The following is an 18,615-nucleotide window of genomic DNA, read 5'->3' on the forward strand; positions in this document are numbered from 1 at the left end:
TTTACATCTTAATAAGGCAACATTGTGCAACGTTTTAACCAAAAATAGACTAAAATAAAAGCATATATTCTTTGTTTGTTTTTCATTTTGATTGTGTTATTGCACTGAAAAACATGCATTCTTACCCTCCACAAACCTTACTCCTGCTGTTTCCATAGAAATGTTCCTTCAGCTTATATTTTCCATATAGCATAAAACTTATCTTCATGGAGAATGTTCCACAGTATGGTTTTAACTGTTTATTTCTATACAATCATGCCTTTAGAAAGTTACTGTACAGTCACAGTATTCACGTAAAATTACTTAATAAAAGAAACCAGTAACTGTCAAATGGGAGCTGATATCAGTGTAACAAAAGCAACAAAGAGCCATGAAGCTGTCAGCACCACAGCAGACTTTTTTCATATATGGTTAGATTCAAGTCTATTTCAGTAGTTATTTATCTGTGTTTGATTACATGGTCTCACCCAGGGCACAAATCGATGTAGGATCACCACTGACTGTACGGCATTATACTGTTAAATTGCCTATCACCATGGAGACTAGGAGATGACGCTACCAGGCCAAGCAACAGGTCAGATCTATGGAGAGGCAAACCCGCTCACAGCAACAATGTATTTTTTTTAAGGTATTACTGAGTGACAATACAGCTGTGATTAAAGAAATGCAAGTTACATAGTGCAGCTTTAAATTTAAAAGCTAATATTTTACTGGACACATGCAAATTACCTGAGAATGAACTCCAGATCAGTTTTTCAAAAGATGTAGTCAGGTTATGCATTTGCACATACATTCTGACTGATTCGTTTTAAAGATCACCATCATATCATATTACTGTATATGCTTAAGCTCTTAATGTTGTGATTTCATAATGTTGTATTTGAAAACAGCTCAATTAGAACCTCCACAGTCAGTCTACACTCTGAAACTTTCTCACTCCTGACTCGTAACATCGCCCTCGCTGCTGCTTTGTTAATTTACATGAGGATTGTTATGTTTGGATGAAGATTTCCATGGGTGAATATTCTCTGATGGAGTGGCTTGTAGATTGCCGACAAAGCGTGATAAAAGCCATACTCCGCAGTGCAAGTTGAAGTGTAGTGTCTTGATAGCATGCTAATGGGCTACTTGTTGTCTTGGCAACTGGTTGGGCCTGGACGTCCACACGAGCTGCTCTGTATTCTACCGTGGACAAAGCACGTCTCACATCCATAAATGAGGCTGTCAGTGGTCACGTTTTGTCATTTTCCAACTGCGAAGAATACGCTTATGACTTCAATAATGACTTAAAATTAGAATGTTATTTCTATTAGAGAAACTTGATGCACTCTGTCAGTTTTCTGCTTGTTCCCATGGAGATGTTATTGCTTTGCCTGGAATGTTCCACAGTGTGGCATTGAACTGATCTCAACTCATTTTTACTGTGAGTGTGATGCCTCTCCACAGATCTGACCTGTAACTAGGCTTGGTGGTGTCAGCTGTGGAATATTCTAAAGTAAAATGTCTGACCTTCTAACACAGTGAATTCTTAAATATATTTTGATCATTTCAAAACTGGACCCCCTCGAGTCTGAAATAAAGCTTGATTGAAAACAATCTCTCTGTGGATTAAGTGCAGTTTTTTTGTGATTATTTGTCTCAAAATAAAAAGACTATGAACAGAGTTACAACAAAAATTTAAATAAAATCAGTGTGAAAAATCTACTATTCCAGTCGATTCTGTTTATTCCATTTTAGATACAGAAGATCTTGTGTTGTTACTGATGCTTTGTTGTCTGAAAGATGTTGCATATTGACCTTTGACCTTTGACCTGATATAAATAGCATGTGTTTATGTTTTCTTGTGCAGTTGGCGACGTGGGACTCGACTCGCGGTCTGAACGGAAGCCTGAAGGAGAACCGTATTGAGAGCGGGATGCAGGGGGTGACGCTCAAGATTGTAACGTTACTGGTGAGAAGCACACACCATGCACATATGAGAGCTCAGATATAAACTATTTTATGCAAATACTGTACGCCTAGAGAAGAGTTGTAGTGTAGTATTACAGAAAGGGATGAAAATAACCCTGTCTATTTCTAGTCCAAAATATATACTATTTCTTTAGCCATTTTTCTATCTTGTCCTAAATTTTATGAAATAATTGCTTCCATTAAAGATGCACTGTGTAACTTGGTGGAAAGTCTGCCACTACTTGCCTCTGTGCAGATGTTATAACTTGAATATTCCACTGCATGGGATTAAACTTGTCTATCACCTCTGAGACTAGCAGATGACTCTACCAGGCCAAGCAACAGGTCAGATCTGTGGCTCATAGCAACAATGTGTTTTTTTAAGGTATTACTGGTAATACAGCTGTGACTAAATAAATACATCAAACAAACAGATGGTACCACCACCAGAAAATTTAGGTAGCTTAGCTTTAAATTAAAAAGCAAATATTTTACTGGACACTTTTGTAAATTACCTGAAAAAGACTGTATCAGTGTTTCAAAAGGTGTAGTTTTGTGTCTCCTACATAGTTATAATCTATGACTCCCTTGGATCATTATGTTATAATTTGAACATTTTAAATTGCAATATTAATAAAGAAAACAAGTCAACTGATTTCTGTATTGGAAAACTTTCATGCCCAATGTGAACTGATGTTGTCTTAAGGGTCATTACAACAAAGTGTCTGTCCTCCTATGGATAGTTGCTGATCATTATAGTGAACAGCAGAGTTTTTTTTTTTATTATTATTTGTTCCAAAATGACTACACAGTGCTGCTGAATCCTACAACAATCACTGATTAAGAAACTAAAATTGGAGAACAAAGTAAGCACAGAGCAGTGGGTGTATGCCGGCGGCGCTGATCAGCAATATGGCATCTTGAAAATAAGTGATTAAAGATCACTTAAACATGCACAAATCACTCCAAAGAGAAACTAAAATAATGACTGTATATGTATATGTTTAAAGTAGTAAAAAGCTCTAAAAAGTCGGTTTTGCATAATAGGTCTGCTTTAACAATATAATTATAGCCTTTTAGGTGAGATTTAAAACTGTAAGAACGTTACTGTTTTCTATTGCGGCCATTGAACGGTAATGAACCAAAAACACAGTCTTTTTGAATGGATGTTTTATGTAGCCTGCCCGAAGGCCTTCCTTTATATTTACAGGCCATTCATTAGACTAATTAAACCCAATATTGAAACAGAAGCTCTATAATCACAGCTTTTCCCCAGAGAATGTATTCACTGGCACATCAAACACTATATACAAACATGCTTTCCATATGAAGACATCTCGCTTTATAGAAGAATGTACCACCTTAACTTGATCTCAGTTCAGTTGCGGTTCACTGAATACAGATTTTCTCTTAAGGCCTGGCCATCAGAAGCCCATTACAGTCACTCCCGCTCGCCACAACAGAGCAGCTCTCCCTCAGCCGGCTTCATCAATTCAGCGCACTACCTCTCGGACTTGCCCACTTTATCTGTTTTCCCCCTTCTTCACACATGATTTACTCTGCGCCATATTTATTCTCAACTTTCCCAAAGTGTCACTTAATCAAGTCATTACCTCGGCCTACTTCTACCATTACTATTTTTCCCCAGCTCCAACCCATCCAATTCTGCCCCGACCCCCACCCGCCCATAAAGAAGAATCATGAGCGACTAGGAGAAATTTACAATGGCAATCCGAGTGATGATGGACCTTCGCGGTTGTGGCAGCACTGTGTGTTACAGGTCAACAGTTTGCAGACGAAAGCCTTTTATTAAGATGGAGTTTAAGTTGAATCATCTCGGAATCTCTTCATAAAATTGTCACGCAGACGTTTTTAAGATGAATGAATACGTCGCCGTCCAGGTTGCCAGTCTGAACCTTGTGGAGATTATGTTGCATCTTGATAAATGGTCCAGCTTTGAATAAAGGCTCTGTTCTTGAATTTTACTATCTTAAAAACATGAAAAACTAAACTATTTCATTTCACAGTTTGCACTGGTTCAAAGTTATCTTTACTTGCTTTATGCATTCGGAGCATCCTAATTATTCACCACAAGGGGTTTGTGGAGTTTTACAGCTCTCAAAGATCAGTGCAGAGTAGAGGTCTGTGCAGGACAGAATTTTCAGTCCCGCTCCCGCCCGCTCTATCAAGCTCTATCAAACACAGAGAAGATGAGCAATGAGTTTCCAAAATGTGCTTCACGCCGCGCTGTTTTGCCCTGCACTCCCGCAGGCCTGACGCCTGACTGGAGTGTAAAGCTAACAACTAGCATGCTAACACATGCTTCCTGATGTTCAGCCAATAAAAATAAATATATGCAGACTTATTTTGACCTCAAGAGCTGCTTATACAGTATATCTGTACTGGGACAAGACATGAAAGTGGTGTGTGATTCAGTGATTGATGGTGTTTGCAGGGGTCAATGGCGCAGATTGGCAACCTCTCTTCCATCAGTCGGCTTCAGGGCAGCTGTGGATGCAGAAGTAGCTTACCACCACCAAGTGTACTGTGAATGAATAATGACAAGCCTCTTAAAGCCCATTATTATTCTAGTCCTTTTTTGCCAGAAGTGTTATAACCATGCCTGCCATTGTTGATTGTGCCTCATGGACAGAATTCCCATAATCATAATGCTGATTATTATCATTACAATGTTAACATATTGTGTCCTTTGCACTGTGTTCTTTGGCGTGAACAGGAGGAGCCTTTCGTGATGGTGGCAGAGAACATTCTAGGCCAGCCCAAGAGGTACAAGGGCTTCTCCATTGATGTTCTGGATGCTCTGGCCAAGATCCTGGGATTTAAGTATGACATTTACCAAGTGGCAGACGGAAAGTACGGAACGGCACTGCCAAACGGATCCTGGAACGGCATGATCGGGGAACTTATTGGCAAGGTGGGTGCTTTGTTTTGAGTCTTGTTTTTTTGGTTTGTAAATCATTGCTCAAATCGCAATCCAAATTATTTTCTGGGAGGAAAGCCATATTGTCCTGTAGAGAAATGAAAGCTTTGGTTTGGTAGAGTAAGATAACAGTATAAATATAACCAATTCAGTTGTTTTTCTAAAAATATTGGTGATAATGACACAGTACTGATAAGTACTGATAAGAAGTAGGTGTTTTATATTATTTTTAGTTGGATAACATTTTCCTATATAAACTGCAACAATGCAGTGTTATGCAACAATGCAATGTTTTAAAATGGACACAGGAGGGAAGCCTTCACACTAACAACACATAGGTTATATTCCCAGATTGACCAATAAAAAATATACAGTAAAAAATTGCCATGCTGAGTCATTCTTGGAGTGAACAGCTGTTTGTCTCATATAGTGCTTTTCTACCTTCAAGGCACTCAAAGCAATTTACATCAAGGAATGATTCACCCATACACACATACATTCAGACATCGGTGTACACAGACACTGGAGGCAAGAAGGGTTAAGTGCCTTGCTCAAAAACACACTGACAGTATTCATCTGTGAGAGCTAGAATCACATCTGTGGGCTAGTAGATCTGACTGCTCCACCACTGATGTTTATGTCAAGATTGGGATTCAAACTGATGATCAGAAGACTGAGCTACTGTTGCCCCCAAACTACTGTAGTGTCTACTGTGTACCCCACCCAACGCCTAAAGTTTACAGTCTGGATAGAGTTTGACAGCAACATCCAAAAAGCATTTCTGTATGTTCATTATGTTCAATTCATGTTTTCAATTCATATTTTTCTATTAAAGGTGCTGTGTAACTTTTCTGATGTAGGGTCTGCTACCTGCTTGTCTCCATAGAAATGATTGTTTAGCCGTGGATGTTCCACCGTATGGCATTAAACATCTATTCCAGATGTTTTTATTGCTAAAAATACCTTGAAAATGTGCGAGCAGGCCTACTTCTCCACAGATTTTACTTGTAACTTGCTTGATCATGCCACTTGTCCATCTCCATGGAACTGGTTTTAGTTTAATGTCACACTGTGGAACATTCCAGAGACAATAGGTGGCGGGCCCTCAGCCAGAAAAGGTATGCAATGCACCTTTAAGAAATATATTATGTGAATAGTTTCAGTGGCTGGACATTGTTTTGTGTATACCCTTCCCCAATCCCAAAGTTGCAGTCTACATAGTCTATCCATGTTAAGACAACCCAGGTAGCTAGCTGTTTGTCTCTCCGTTTGCATTTCGTAGCACATAGCAAACCCTTAAACCAATCTTTGCATGGACAGTGATGTGACTATCCCACCTACATGTTTCTCTCACAGAGGGCTGACCTGGCCTTATCCGCCATCACCATCACCCCAGAGCGTGAGAGCGTGGTGGACTTCAGCAAGCGTTACCTGGACTACTCTGTGGGCATTCTGATGCGAAAGTCTGAGGAGAAAATCAACATCTTTTCTTTGCTGGCCCCCTTTGACCTGGCCGTGTGGGCGTGCATCGCGGCTGCTATCCCCGTGGTGGGCATCATGATCTTCCTACTGCGGAGGATCCAGGCCGTGCGCTGTCAGAGCAACACTGGAGGCCACCCCGCACCCTCTGTGTCCACGTCTCTGCAGAGCGCCATCTGGATCGTCTATGGAGCCTTCGTACAGCAAGGTGAGCCACATAGAGAACGTGCAACTATGTGGAAAGGTGTTGATTGAATTCTGTTTACATTATACAGTTAAACTCTGACTTTCTATTCACGTTGTTTGTCAGAAACTAGCTGCCAGGGAAAGGATTGGTTTATAGGGCCGTTTACATTGTAAGAAATCATATGTTATCTTCTATTTTTGAATTCAACAACACTTCCACAAGAAGAAGTGCCCATCAGTTTTGACAATGACAATGACAAGAAACATGTATGGAACAGTGTGTAGACAGCTTGAGTCACCCCGAGGGATGGTGCCCACCCAGAAGATGTCCTTGTGGAGGGGAACATTCTATTTTTAAATCTGATGTCGGACCATGGGAGTCCAGTTTGTACAAATGATGCGTCTTGAGATGATTTTAGATTCTGAACGGCATCTATCAAAGTCTGGCCCACAGCCAACAAACCTTTTTTAACCCCCTCCCACTGCATTCCAGGCAACGCTAAACGTTCTGCCTATTTGTCTTCAGTTTTTGGCCGGGCTCACAACATGGCCACTTTTGCTTCAGTCAAGTGGATTGCATCTGTTTTTCTTCAGATATGGATCTGACCAGTGGTGCATAGCACACTATTGTCAGAGAGCAATCAACTTGGCAACCAAATCCCCCCATTGATTTCATAATGATATGCCAACACTTGGCTGGGTTTTATTGTTCAAGGCAGATTAAACTATCTACCCAAAGGCATACTAACTTTCTTATCACTGCTCATTTGAATAGCTTTATCCTTTTTTCCTTGAGGAGTTTGGGAAGATAGGAAATCATCTATGAAAGTCCACGATGTAAATATAAAAGGAGACTTTAATCAATTTGTTCAGAAGATGAAAAAGACTGTCTCCCATATATTTCATTAAAGCAGCACGCAGAGCCTAGTCAAATTTAAGTAAAATTCACATTGAATGACCTCAGCCAATCAGTCAAAGCCGTGTGTGATCTGAGAGAGTGCTGGCAGATGGCTGTGTATCTGTCAGGGGCCCTCAGTGTTTTTACCCACTCTGTCCCGGGGCCCAGCTGTGCTGATTGTGACACTTTGAGACAAATATGTTTTCATTACATTTCACAATCCACAGTCTATCCCATGACATTTCTGCAGCTTTACTCTTCAGAATTACAATTTTATCTGACATTTGGGCACCCACGTCATGAGCTGTTTTTGGAAGTGACAAGATAAAGATAAAGCATATACTTATGTATCAGATACTACATAATGTCTATGGATTACATTAACATAGCTTTAGGATTAGGAAATACCACATGTTTTGCAGTACATAGTTAAACCCTTTCCCATTACTTTATAAGACACTGTTATCCATTTTGCAAGTACAACAAGTAATTAAATCAACAGTTACACTTGGCGTCTGTCTTTGTTAAGGAGTCAGCCAATCTCCTTAAACATGCTGGAAGTAAACCAGGCAGCTAGCAGGTTCAAAAGCACTATTCTCTTGGCTCTCCCACACAAGGAAGTCTTTAAATAAAACATTTACCATTTGGACAACCACGCTAATCAACATAAACATGGCAGCACACCTACATGTTGGCAACTTTTGAATTTTAGATAAAGAAATAAGCTACAGGATATGATTTAGTGAAGTGCTTTGTAATATTGTAAAAGTAATTATGTTTTATTGTAACATAGAAACCCATTTGGATGTGGAACAAACTTTTTTTTTTTTTTTTGTGTCTTTTTCAACAGGAAGCGATGCAATCCTTGGATCAGTGGCATTGCGGATTGTCATGGGAAGCTGGTGGCTCTTCACTCTTATTGTGTGTTCTTCATACACTGCAAATCTCGCAGCTTATCTCACTGTGTCGCGAATGGATAACGCAGTCAGGTAAGATGTCATCCTCTAACAGCTTTTTTGCAATGACTTGTATGTTATATTTTCATTCCATTAGCACTATACCAAAAAGTCAGTGTAAGATTTCTGTAGATATAGGGGGCTTTGGAGATGATACAGAACAAAAAAATATATATTATACTTAGTGCTGTCATGCGATAAAAAAAATTTATAGATTAATTAATTATGATCTGTAATTAATTAATCTAATTAATCTAATTTTAATCTCATCTAAAAATTGCTGAGAAAAACTTCAATTTGAGGTATTTTCATTTAAATTCATTATTACATTATTGTGGCAGATCAAAACACTGATATAGAACAAATAAAGTGACTTTATAAAGTCATTTATTGTTTAACAAATCTCTCCAAATTGGCTGTTGAGCCCAAGTCTCCATGAATAAGAAACTGTTTGCTGTAAAGTAGCAAAGACGAGGAAATCTGAACATAATAACTTTTGTCTACTTAAAGACAATAAAAAGTCCAGTCTTTCCTTAACCATATTAAAAATATTATTGATAGAGAAATGCTTTATATATGAGATCACTGGTTTTAGTCCTTGTTTTAGTCTTGGTTTAGACCTGCTTTAGTCCTACTTTAGTCTTAGTTTAGTCCTGGAATGGATTAATCCTGGTTTTAGTCCTGGTGTTAGTTCTGGTTTAGTCCTGGTTTAGTCCTGGTTTAGACCTGGTTTTAGTTCTGGTTTTAGTTCTGGTTTAGTCTGGTTTAGTTCCTGGTTTAGACCTGGTTTAGTCCTGGTTTAGTCCTGGTTTTAGTTCTGGTTTTAGTTCTGGTTTAGTTCTGGTTTAGTCCTGGTTTAGACCTGGTTTTAGTTCTGGTTTTAGTTCTGGTTTAGTCCTGGTTTAGTCCTGGTTTAGACCTGGTTTAGTCCTGGTTTAGACCTGGTTTTAGTTCTGCTTTTAGTTCTGGTTTAGACCTGGTTTAGTTCTGGTTTAGTCCTGGTTTAGTCCTGGTTTACACCTGGTTTTAGTTCTGGTTTTAGTTCTGGTTTTAGTTCTGGTTTAGTTCTGGTTTAGTCCTGGTTTAGTCCTGGACTGGATTAGTCCTGGTTTTAGTCTTGGTGTTAGTTCTGGTCCGCAGCGTATCGAGAAAACACGATCCACACGCGGCTCACGGGAGCACGTCGGTGTCCACGCAGTGTCTACGGAAGGAAACGTGGTCCGCGCGTTCTCAGGTTGATGACGATGATGAAGGTGTGTGTTTGTGTTTGTGTGTGTTTGTGTGTTTGTGTGCGTGTCCCCTCATGTGGCAGGTCACTATAGGACAGTAGTGCAGACATCATGAGCCTATGCAGGTTGTTTTCAGGCGATATTATATTTGTTATTTTCTTTTATATTTCACGTCGGGAGAATAATTTCCAAGACACGAATGCGTTTTTACCTGTGCACTGCTGACTCTGTTCTACTGGCTCTTCGACCTCGTCCATTGTGCCTGACGCCGCCTACGTTACCATAATGTTTACATCACTCTTACTGCGCGCGTTTTGTGTGGGTTTCCGGCAATGAGTGGAATTACCGAAATAAAAAAAATTATAAATGTGTTTTTGTGTGTGTGTGTTGTTGTCCCAGCAACGCATAAAAACAGATTTTATAATAAAGCAAGTCGCATACAGAAACAGTAAAGTTAGAGATTAAAAATGAGATTAACGCGATTAAAAAACATAACGCGCTAAATATGACTGTAATTAATTAATCGCAATTAACGCGATAATTTGACACCCCTAATTATACTGTCTTGCACGTAGAGTTGCTTCTTTGATTTTGTAAATGTTTTGTTTAATTTGAGTTAGTGGTGAAGAAGTACCTAATTTATCAATAAGTTGATTTGAGTCAGACATTTTACACAGATTTTGAATGTTGTGATACTGACAAAAAATGTAGTTGATTTCTTTCAACATAACCTGTTCCTTTATGGTATTTCTTTTCATTTATGTATTTATTTATTTTGCTCAAAGCCAGGACTTCACTGAGGCCACCATGAACTTTTAAAATACTAACTCTTGGTCATTTAAGTAGGAATCAAACCAGAAGAATAAAACTTTTTACTATTCAGTTTAGTTCAAAAAAATATATACTTTTACTTTTTTACTTCAGTGACTTCCATCATTGCATAAGGATTGTTTAATCTCCTTGCAATACTACTGAAGTACTAAGAAATATGCTTTGCAATTTCCTAGCCATATGAGTTCATGCAAATGCCATGCTGTTTTCCAAGGACAAAGTATGGAATATATAACACTATGGAAACTCTTGTAGCTTTGAACACAGCAGAAGCCAACATAAAACACTTCCTGTCACCCCAAATGATTCGTTACTCAGTGAACCCCATCTTTATTTATACAGTATAATTTTAAGATTTCAGAGTTTTCATATAGTTGTTTTCATACATATGGCTATTGCTTCGTTAGCATGCGTCCCTCATCTGCAACTCTCTTCTGTTCTCTGTAATTTTTTGACCCAGTGCCTAACAACTAGCCTGTCCTCAGTTCCAATGTTATTTGTGGGTAAATCCAATTTGGTTTGCTGTCTTTCCCCAAAGAATGCCTCGAAAGGCGTTTGATTGCATTGGGTCTGTGTACTGCCGAACAAATAGCCACATGTGGACATGCGGGGACAGGGAGTGAATGTTAAACAGTGCTCCGCTCACCTATGTCCATCTTCTGTTTTGGAGGAACAGCAACGCAAATGGATCAAAACAGACATGATTGCACACATAGAGTAGCATTAAAGTGCATTTGACAGGGTTTCATGTTTTTCTATTACTATCTGCTTTGGTGGGATAGAAACACATTGGCTACAGTAAAAAAAATATTATAGTTTTACATTAGCCAGATTGTGAAGAAAAGTACAAAAATAGAGGAAGTAGTGGTGATCTCTAATACAGAATAGCCTTCCTCTTTCTATGGCTGTGTTCAAATGTCCACCCTGCCCCTAACCCCTCATTCACTACATATTTAGCGGTTTCTACTATATAGTCCACTCATTTCACGTAATCAGATTGGATTATTCAGCTTTTTGTTTGATATGTGGAAATTATCATTCATTTAACAGCTCAAGCTAAGATAAGTGGCTAAAGATAGCAACTTTACACCTGAACGGTTTCTTTAGTGGTGTTTTATTTATAATCAGGGTCAGTTCTATCTTCTTCATTTAGTCGTGTTGTGTCCAATTAAAGACCTGTTGCTGTCCAATGCTGTTTTTCCAACTCTTGTACTGCATTGTGGTTTTCATTGACTCGTCTAGTGAGCATCGCTTGACACCACTTTTCAAAATGCACTGTGGGAAATTTTGATTGCACAACTTTTTCACCAACTGGACATTCAGACACCCCTAAAAATAGCGTGATCCCTATTTAGTGGCCTAAACAGGTAATAGTGTGGACATCTGGACGCAGCCTAGCTCATCAACAAAATCCATTCAAAATACAGGGACAATTTACACTCATGGAACACATTTTTCTGACAGAATAAACATTGATTTCACCAAATAGACCAGTTTTCATGTATTTTTTATCAGAATAATCATAACTATTGTGCAATTGAGACAACTTTTGTCCCCAGTTAACATTATAGTTGCTAGGTAACAGTGGAATTACAACTGTGTATGTCATATCTGCTGCCTGTGTCCAAATACTGGGAAAAAATGGGCAGGAAATGTCATAAAATAATAAATCTAATTATAAACTTTTTAGAAAAATGAGTCATGTGCACTTTAACAATACTCAATTAATTTTAATGAGGAAATAGTTTAAAATTCAGAAAATCATCAGACAGGGCAAATGTATTGTCCAAATGCATTCTGATGAATTCACATGGGTCATTAATTGACTGATATGTGTTGTGTTGTTTATTAACAAAAATATTTCCTTAATCAACTTATTCCCATATGTATATTCATGTTACTCTGTTTTAAATGAATATATGCAGTTTTATGTTTTAAGTTAATTGCGTAATACCAAATAAAATTCAAGGTTCAAAGCAAAGGCACGCTAATTAAATGTGACAAGTAAAGTTTGCCAACAGAAATATCTCTATACACTGCATGTTTTTTAATCATGTGTTTATGAAGCTAATCCAGTTCATTTAATTACATTGAGCGACAATTTTAAATAAAGCTGAGTAAACAAATTAGATTTCACGGTTATGCAAAATCCAGAGTGGCCAAGTTTAAGGCTGGATTCAGATCACTAGTCGACCTAAGTCTTTCATACACTTCTAGATATTAGAGGTGAGTAGAGTAGTTGAAAACTGTACTAAAGTAAGCGTACGGTAGCATTATTTCCAAATGATGTCACTCAAGTAAAAGTACAACATAGAGATCCAAGAAATTATTCCAAGTAGGACCAAAAGTATTTGGGGAAACTAATACTCAAGTAGAGAAATTAATAACCGTAGTAGTAAGTAATGCTCAAAAGTGTGGTATTTAAGAATTTTTGAGTGAAGTACTATTTTATTAAATACTTGAAATGATCTTTAATTAAAATCTCTTGATGATAACAAAACAAAGGCTTATACCTGTGTACCAATGCAATGTGTAGTGTCAAACATTTTACGCACCAGTATACTTCCCTGTATACTGCAGTGGTCTACTCGCAGTACTGCAGAGTATGGAGTAGCTCACTGAGAGAAAGTGGATTCAACCAGTCGCCTACAAGTCTTATCCTGCCTTTTACTTGGGGTACTTTTGCCTCCACTTGTGCTATGGAGATAGAATAGAGCTGCCAGATTTCTGCTAGTTGCTAGGCTTCAATTTCCCATCCCGTCTGGTCTCGCAGCTCGCCATTGTGTGCGGGTGAAGAAGTATTGCAGTATATAGGCTGCAGCACTTTTGGGTTTCTTTGATAGCTGCGTCTAAGAAGTCAGTGAGGCTGCCTTATTGGACCAATCCATCCCTCTTTGAGTTCTTGTTCATATTACTTTTCTGCGATCTGGACTTTCTGCAACCTGTTATTGGCTGATTATAAGGTGCATGTCGAGCGCTTGTGGCCAGCTACTTTAAGGTCAATCCAATAAAAGTCATTTAAAAACATTGTTAAAACACTGAGCTGGAGAGTATTGCAAACAAAATAGTTTGCTTGCTGGGAAAAAATCTAAGAAATAATACTAATGCTAATACTATAATACTGGATATAAATAGACTTATAATTAGATAACTATATCATTATGAACTATATCATTATTATCTTATATAATTGTGAAGTCTTATTAATTAAAAAGTATGTATTTTGATCTTCTCATCAAAACTGCCTGATTTTCTAATTAAAACAGTGTCTATAAATAAGTTTAAAATAATGATGGACATAAACGAGTTATAATGGATTTTCTAATGTAAATTAATCCCTCTGGGCTGAACTTTTGAATCATGTTTTATCATGTGTGTTTTCAATTAAACAATAATCTAAAAAAAATAACAACATTTAGTCAATAACATTTGAAGCCATCTCATATTTATATTCCCAAGGCAGGTTTTGACCATAGACTGTATAAAGTGTGACGTCAAATAAACTCAAATTCAATATAAGGAATAATAAATGATTTATGGACAAAATAGCAAAATAAAAACCCCAGAATTATGCAGGGTGGGATAATATAAACATTTGAAGACTAAAATGAGGAGCCTGACAGTAGCAGTTACAGACGTTTCATCTATTTAAAAAGCTGCAGCTAGTGGATGAGTTATGTCCATTTATATACTCTATGGTTATGGTTAGCGTGACTGGAATAGTTGGCAACATTAAAGCAACACTGTGTAACTTTCTGTAGGTGGTACATTACCTGCATGATTCTATGGAGTCTATTTTTTTTTTGCTAAAAGTTACACAAAGTGGGGTGCATTTGGCGCTCTTGGCTAGTGGGCCTACATAAATCAATTATGTATTACTCACACATAGTCTGCAGCAGCAAAGGCAGAAAGGAGGTTGTGGGTTCGAGTCTGTAGCTCGCTTTCTGAGTCTAGCCTCTCTCTTCGTATGCTGGCTGTTGCTCAAAAACATGATTGTGTAAGATTTATTTCAAAATTCTTAGCTAACCTCCTCTACTAATAATTAAAGAAATAATCTTCTGTCAACAGAACTCTCAACAGTCTACTCTCAACAGAAAAAGTTGTACAAAGAGTGCTGAAGTTGAATAGTTACATCAGTTTGTTTCTCTTCAACATCAAAATTTCCAAGTTTCTCAATTGAACCAAAAACTAAAACTCCTTTTTGTTATTTATATGTTATTCCACATTTTGCTGTCTTGCTCACCAGCTTTGACAACATAGTCTTGAAGCTAAGGTCGGACTGTGAAACTGCCTACATGATAAAATTCTGAACAATATCGTCTGGTTCCAGTGGATTTTTGTGTAAAATGGAAATGGCGTGTCATCCCAGATCAGTTCGTGTTGTGGCCTTGAAAACATCTTTGCTCCTCTCTGACTTGAATCTGAAATGACTCACATGGGCACCTCACACACACTAGTTTGTTGTGGACTTTTGTCACACTGTTTACTACAGCTGACAGGTGCACTCTAGTTTTCCTTCACTCCACTGTTAGGTAAACATCAACTCTGATCAACAGTTTTGTTTGGGTTGAGTAGTAGTAGTAGTAGTAGTAGTAGTAGTAGTAGTAGTAGTAGTAGTAGTAGTAGTAGTAGCAAATAGTACTTAAGGCTGACAAAGAAGGATATAAGACTTTTTTTTAAAGGGGATGTCCTGAAGGAAGGTTAGATAGAGGAGATTGTGCTTTTGTCCCCTCTTTGATGATTGATTTCCTGATTGACTGAAGTGTTTTCTATTTGACAAAAAAAAAAAAAAAAAATAAAATTAAAAATACATTTAACACATGCCCTTTATGTTCTGTATAGAGCAAAAAGAGAGTTAGAGTAACTGCTGCTGTCAGACTCATCATTTTGGTCTTAAAATGCTCATGTAAACCAGCTCTACATGACCCTGGTGTTTTTATTTGGCTTTTTGTCTGTAAATCAACTCCTCCTATATGGAATTGCCTCAAAATTTGCCCCTGTAACTTCCAGCCTCAGTAAGCTTCATTTGACTGGAGCCAAAGACTCCCTTAGTCTCCTTCTTTATACAGTCTATGGTGTAGAGTCTTTTATTGATATACTCCTGGTTAAACACTCTGGACTGATTCTTTTTGCATGAAGTTTTAGACTAGAGCCCTGCGTACAAGTGGGTCTCGACGCAAAACAAGCGGCGCGGGACACATTTTCAAAGCTCATTGTGGGCGCGGGCAGGTGAGGGACTGCACAATGTGGAAGTGGACAGGTGGGATGATAAACTGCAGTCTCGCAAACTAAATATATAAAGTAAAATATACAAATGATTCATGTATGCCTATCATACATACATCATTTGTCCTGGATATTTTTTTGGGCATTAATAAAATCATTTTAAGCAGCCTAAATCTGCGGACGTGGTCTAATCTCATGCACATTTTAGACAATTCCTTTCTGTTTCTCTGTGTTTGATACAGTTTAAGAAAGTGAACATCCCCATCTTGCGGGATTTGCGGGTGGGAACGAGAAAAAATATCCCAGATGTGGGTGGGTGCAGGAATAAAAATTACAGTTCTTTGCAGGTGCGGGTTCGAAAGTAACTTAAAATTTCAGTCCCGCACAGACCTCTATTTTCGACCGTCTTCAGTGCCACTGGTTGATGATGGTTTTAGTTGGTGTGGAGGTACTGTAGGGTTAATGAATACTTTAACTTCTTGGGTTCTTGTTAAAGACAATGCAGTAAAGTGTATTTACCTTGTTGACATGTTTCGGCTGATAGCTGCAAGCCATCTTCAGAACTGTCACCGGTGTTGGTGGTGACGTGTCGTATATCAGCTGTTGTTACTTCCTGTAGGCGTGGTCAGCCTGATGGACCTGGCAGGTCACTCAGACTGACCACGCCTCCTGTCGCCCGATGTTCTCTGGTGGAGGGTGTCCCAGGTGTGTGAAAGGAGGAACGCGCCATCATCACGGTTAATGCTGTCCGTGCCTCGTTTCCTGATTTCAATGGCCTCCTTGATCCAGCGATTGAACTTGTTGTTTTCTGATCCAATGACCACACCTACAGGAACTGTCACCAACACTGGTGACAGTTCTGAAGATGGCTTGCAACTAGCAGCCGAAACATGTCAACAAGGTAAATACACTTTACTGCATTGTCTTTAAAAAGAACCCAAGAAGTTAAAGTATATAAGAAGACAAAATGAACATTACTGGGTTAATGAATACATTTAGAAAACTTACCAGAAGTTATTTCACAAGTGAAACACAAAAAACAACATGGGGTTTGAATCTGACCTTGCCTGAGAGCCAGAATACACATTTCTAATACTGTATAAAGATGAGTAGTGGAGTTCAGATAGACATAATTGGCCAATCTTCATTACTTCCTGTTTCTCAGAAGATAAAACGCTCTATTTTTAATTGCCTATTTAGTCTACTTTTTACCTCCAGGGCTGCTTTTACAATACATCTGTACTGGTGTAATGGTATATCTCAGAAGTACAGTATTTGAGGAACAGCCATGTTACTGAGATGTGTTAAAAATAGAATGTTATTAATTCTTGAAATTATGAAACTGTTGTTAAATACAGCTTGCATAATCTTTTACCTCACACAAATAGCATAGCATAATTTTGTTGTTTTTAAGGATAAGGTTACAATCTTGTGTAACGAATCCTCACCCCTGAAACCTCAAAACATTGCGCGCTTTTCTTACACACATTTTTGCCCCTCCACACTTGTACACTTTTAATTATATGCTTGAATTAGCCTGACATTATCACCTGCAGATAAGCTATTCAATACTCCAGCTTTTTAGCAAAATGCAGACACAAGACATTCTATGCCGCATAAACACAGACACCCAACGTACCCCCCCACCCACCCTCCAATCCCCACCCACCCCCTGTACCCCCACCACCCCCACCACCCCCACCTACCCAATCTACACTGTCCCAAGTCCGCTGCGTTGCCAGATAATCTCCGTGGCTAGATTATCGTTTGTATTACACTGGGAAGCAAAGTCTAATTATAATGACATTTGGGTTTGAGCGAATATGCTGCAGTGCAAAATTGGCAATCATCTCTTATGTGTAAGATACAGCTGGGGTCTCGGCTGCCCACGCAACACCTGCAACAACAAGTCCATTTGTTACAATGGCGGACTTCTTTTCCAAACCAAAGCATCATTTCTGAAAGGAGACAATCAGATACAAGCATTTGAGAGATTTTAGGCTCATGATGTTGTTGATGGGTTTTTATATCGTAGATGCGTGGTACCATTTTGCTGGCCTCTGTGCTTATATACAGTAGTGATAGTCTAAAACAGGGGTGCAACTGATCAAATACAAGTTTTAGTTATTCATCAAATTTAAAGGTACATTGTCTAACTTTTCCCTCAAAAGCCTTTTCTTCATGGAGACGTTATTTCTTTATCTGGAATGTCTCAGAGTATGGTATTGAACCTTTCTATATTCATGGTAGGGGTGGGACCAAGTCTTTGTTTTGCAAGTCTCAAGTAAGTCTAAAGTCTTTTACCTCAAGTCCGAGTCAAGTCCCAAGTCAAATACAGTCAAGTCCAACCCATAAGTTCAAGTCAAGTCCAAGTCATCTGCTTTGAGCTTCAAGCCATTTTAAGTCTTTAAATCGAAGTACCACATATAGAGTTAGATTTTTGCAATTTATATGAATTCTAAGATAAATTATACTTTAAAAAATTATAGTATATTTATATTTGAGTATTTATAGAGTATAGATGAGTTGTAGAAATTAATTTTGTTAATTTTACCTTTTTAAATGTCTTGACAAGATCTTAGTGTGAATCATTATGTTCAGAATAGAAGGAATTCAGATTTAAAAGTGCTTCTCATGTCTTCTCAAGGCACAGGCCTCAAGTCCGAGTCAAGTCTCAAGTCAATGACCTTCAAGTCCAAGCCAAGTCCCAAGTCCTAGTCCATTTTATCAAGTTAAGTCTCAAGTCCTAAAAATAGTGACTCAAATCTGACTCAAAGAGACCAAACCAGAACATGGTACAGATTAGGTCAGTGGAGAAGGAACCCCGCTCACAGTCAAAATGTCATTTTTTTTGCTATAAAACCACCTGCAATTGAGTAAATGTACTGCAGAGGTGTTCAATGTTGGTCTGTGGAACAT

General features: G+C 38.3%; 1 protein-coding gene across 1 annotated transcript in view; it reads left to right on the forward strand.

Moving 5' to 3' along the window:
- Positions 1 to 18,615, forward strand: part of grid1a (glutamate receptor, ionotropic, delta 1a) — a 426,969-nt gene that overhangs the window by 399,025 nt on the left and 9,329 nt on the right. The window contains exons 9-12 of the mRNA XM_020921510.2: positions 1,850 to 1,951; positions 4,688 to 4,885; positions 6,248 to 6,578; positions 8,305 to 8,443. Coding sequence (XP_020777169.2) covers positions 1,850 to 1,951; positions 4,688 to 4,885; positions 6,248 to 6,578; positions 8,305 to 8,443 — 770 coding nt within the window. The remainder of the gene's footprint in view (positions 1 to 1,849; positions 1,952 to 4,687; positions 4,886 to 6,247; positions 6,579 to 8,304; positions 8,444 to 18,615) is intronic.

This window comes from Boleophthalmus pectinirostris, unplaced genomic scaffold (genome assembly GCF_026225935.1).
Source record: "Boleophthalmus pectinirostris isolate CB_2022bp ecotype Guang Dong unplaced genomic scaffold, ASM2622593v1 HiC_scaffold_5, whole genome shotgun sequence".
NCBI classification, from domain to species: domain Eukaryota; kingdom Metazoa; phylum Chordata; class Actinopteri; order Gobiiformes; family Gobiidae; genus Boleophthalmus; species Boleophthalmus pectinirostris.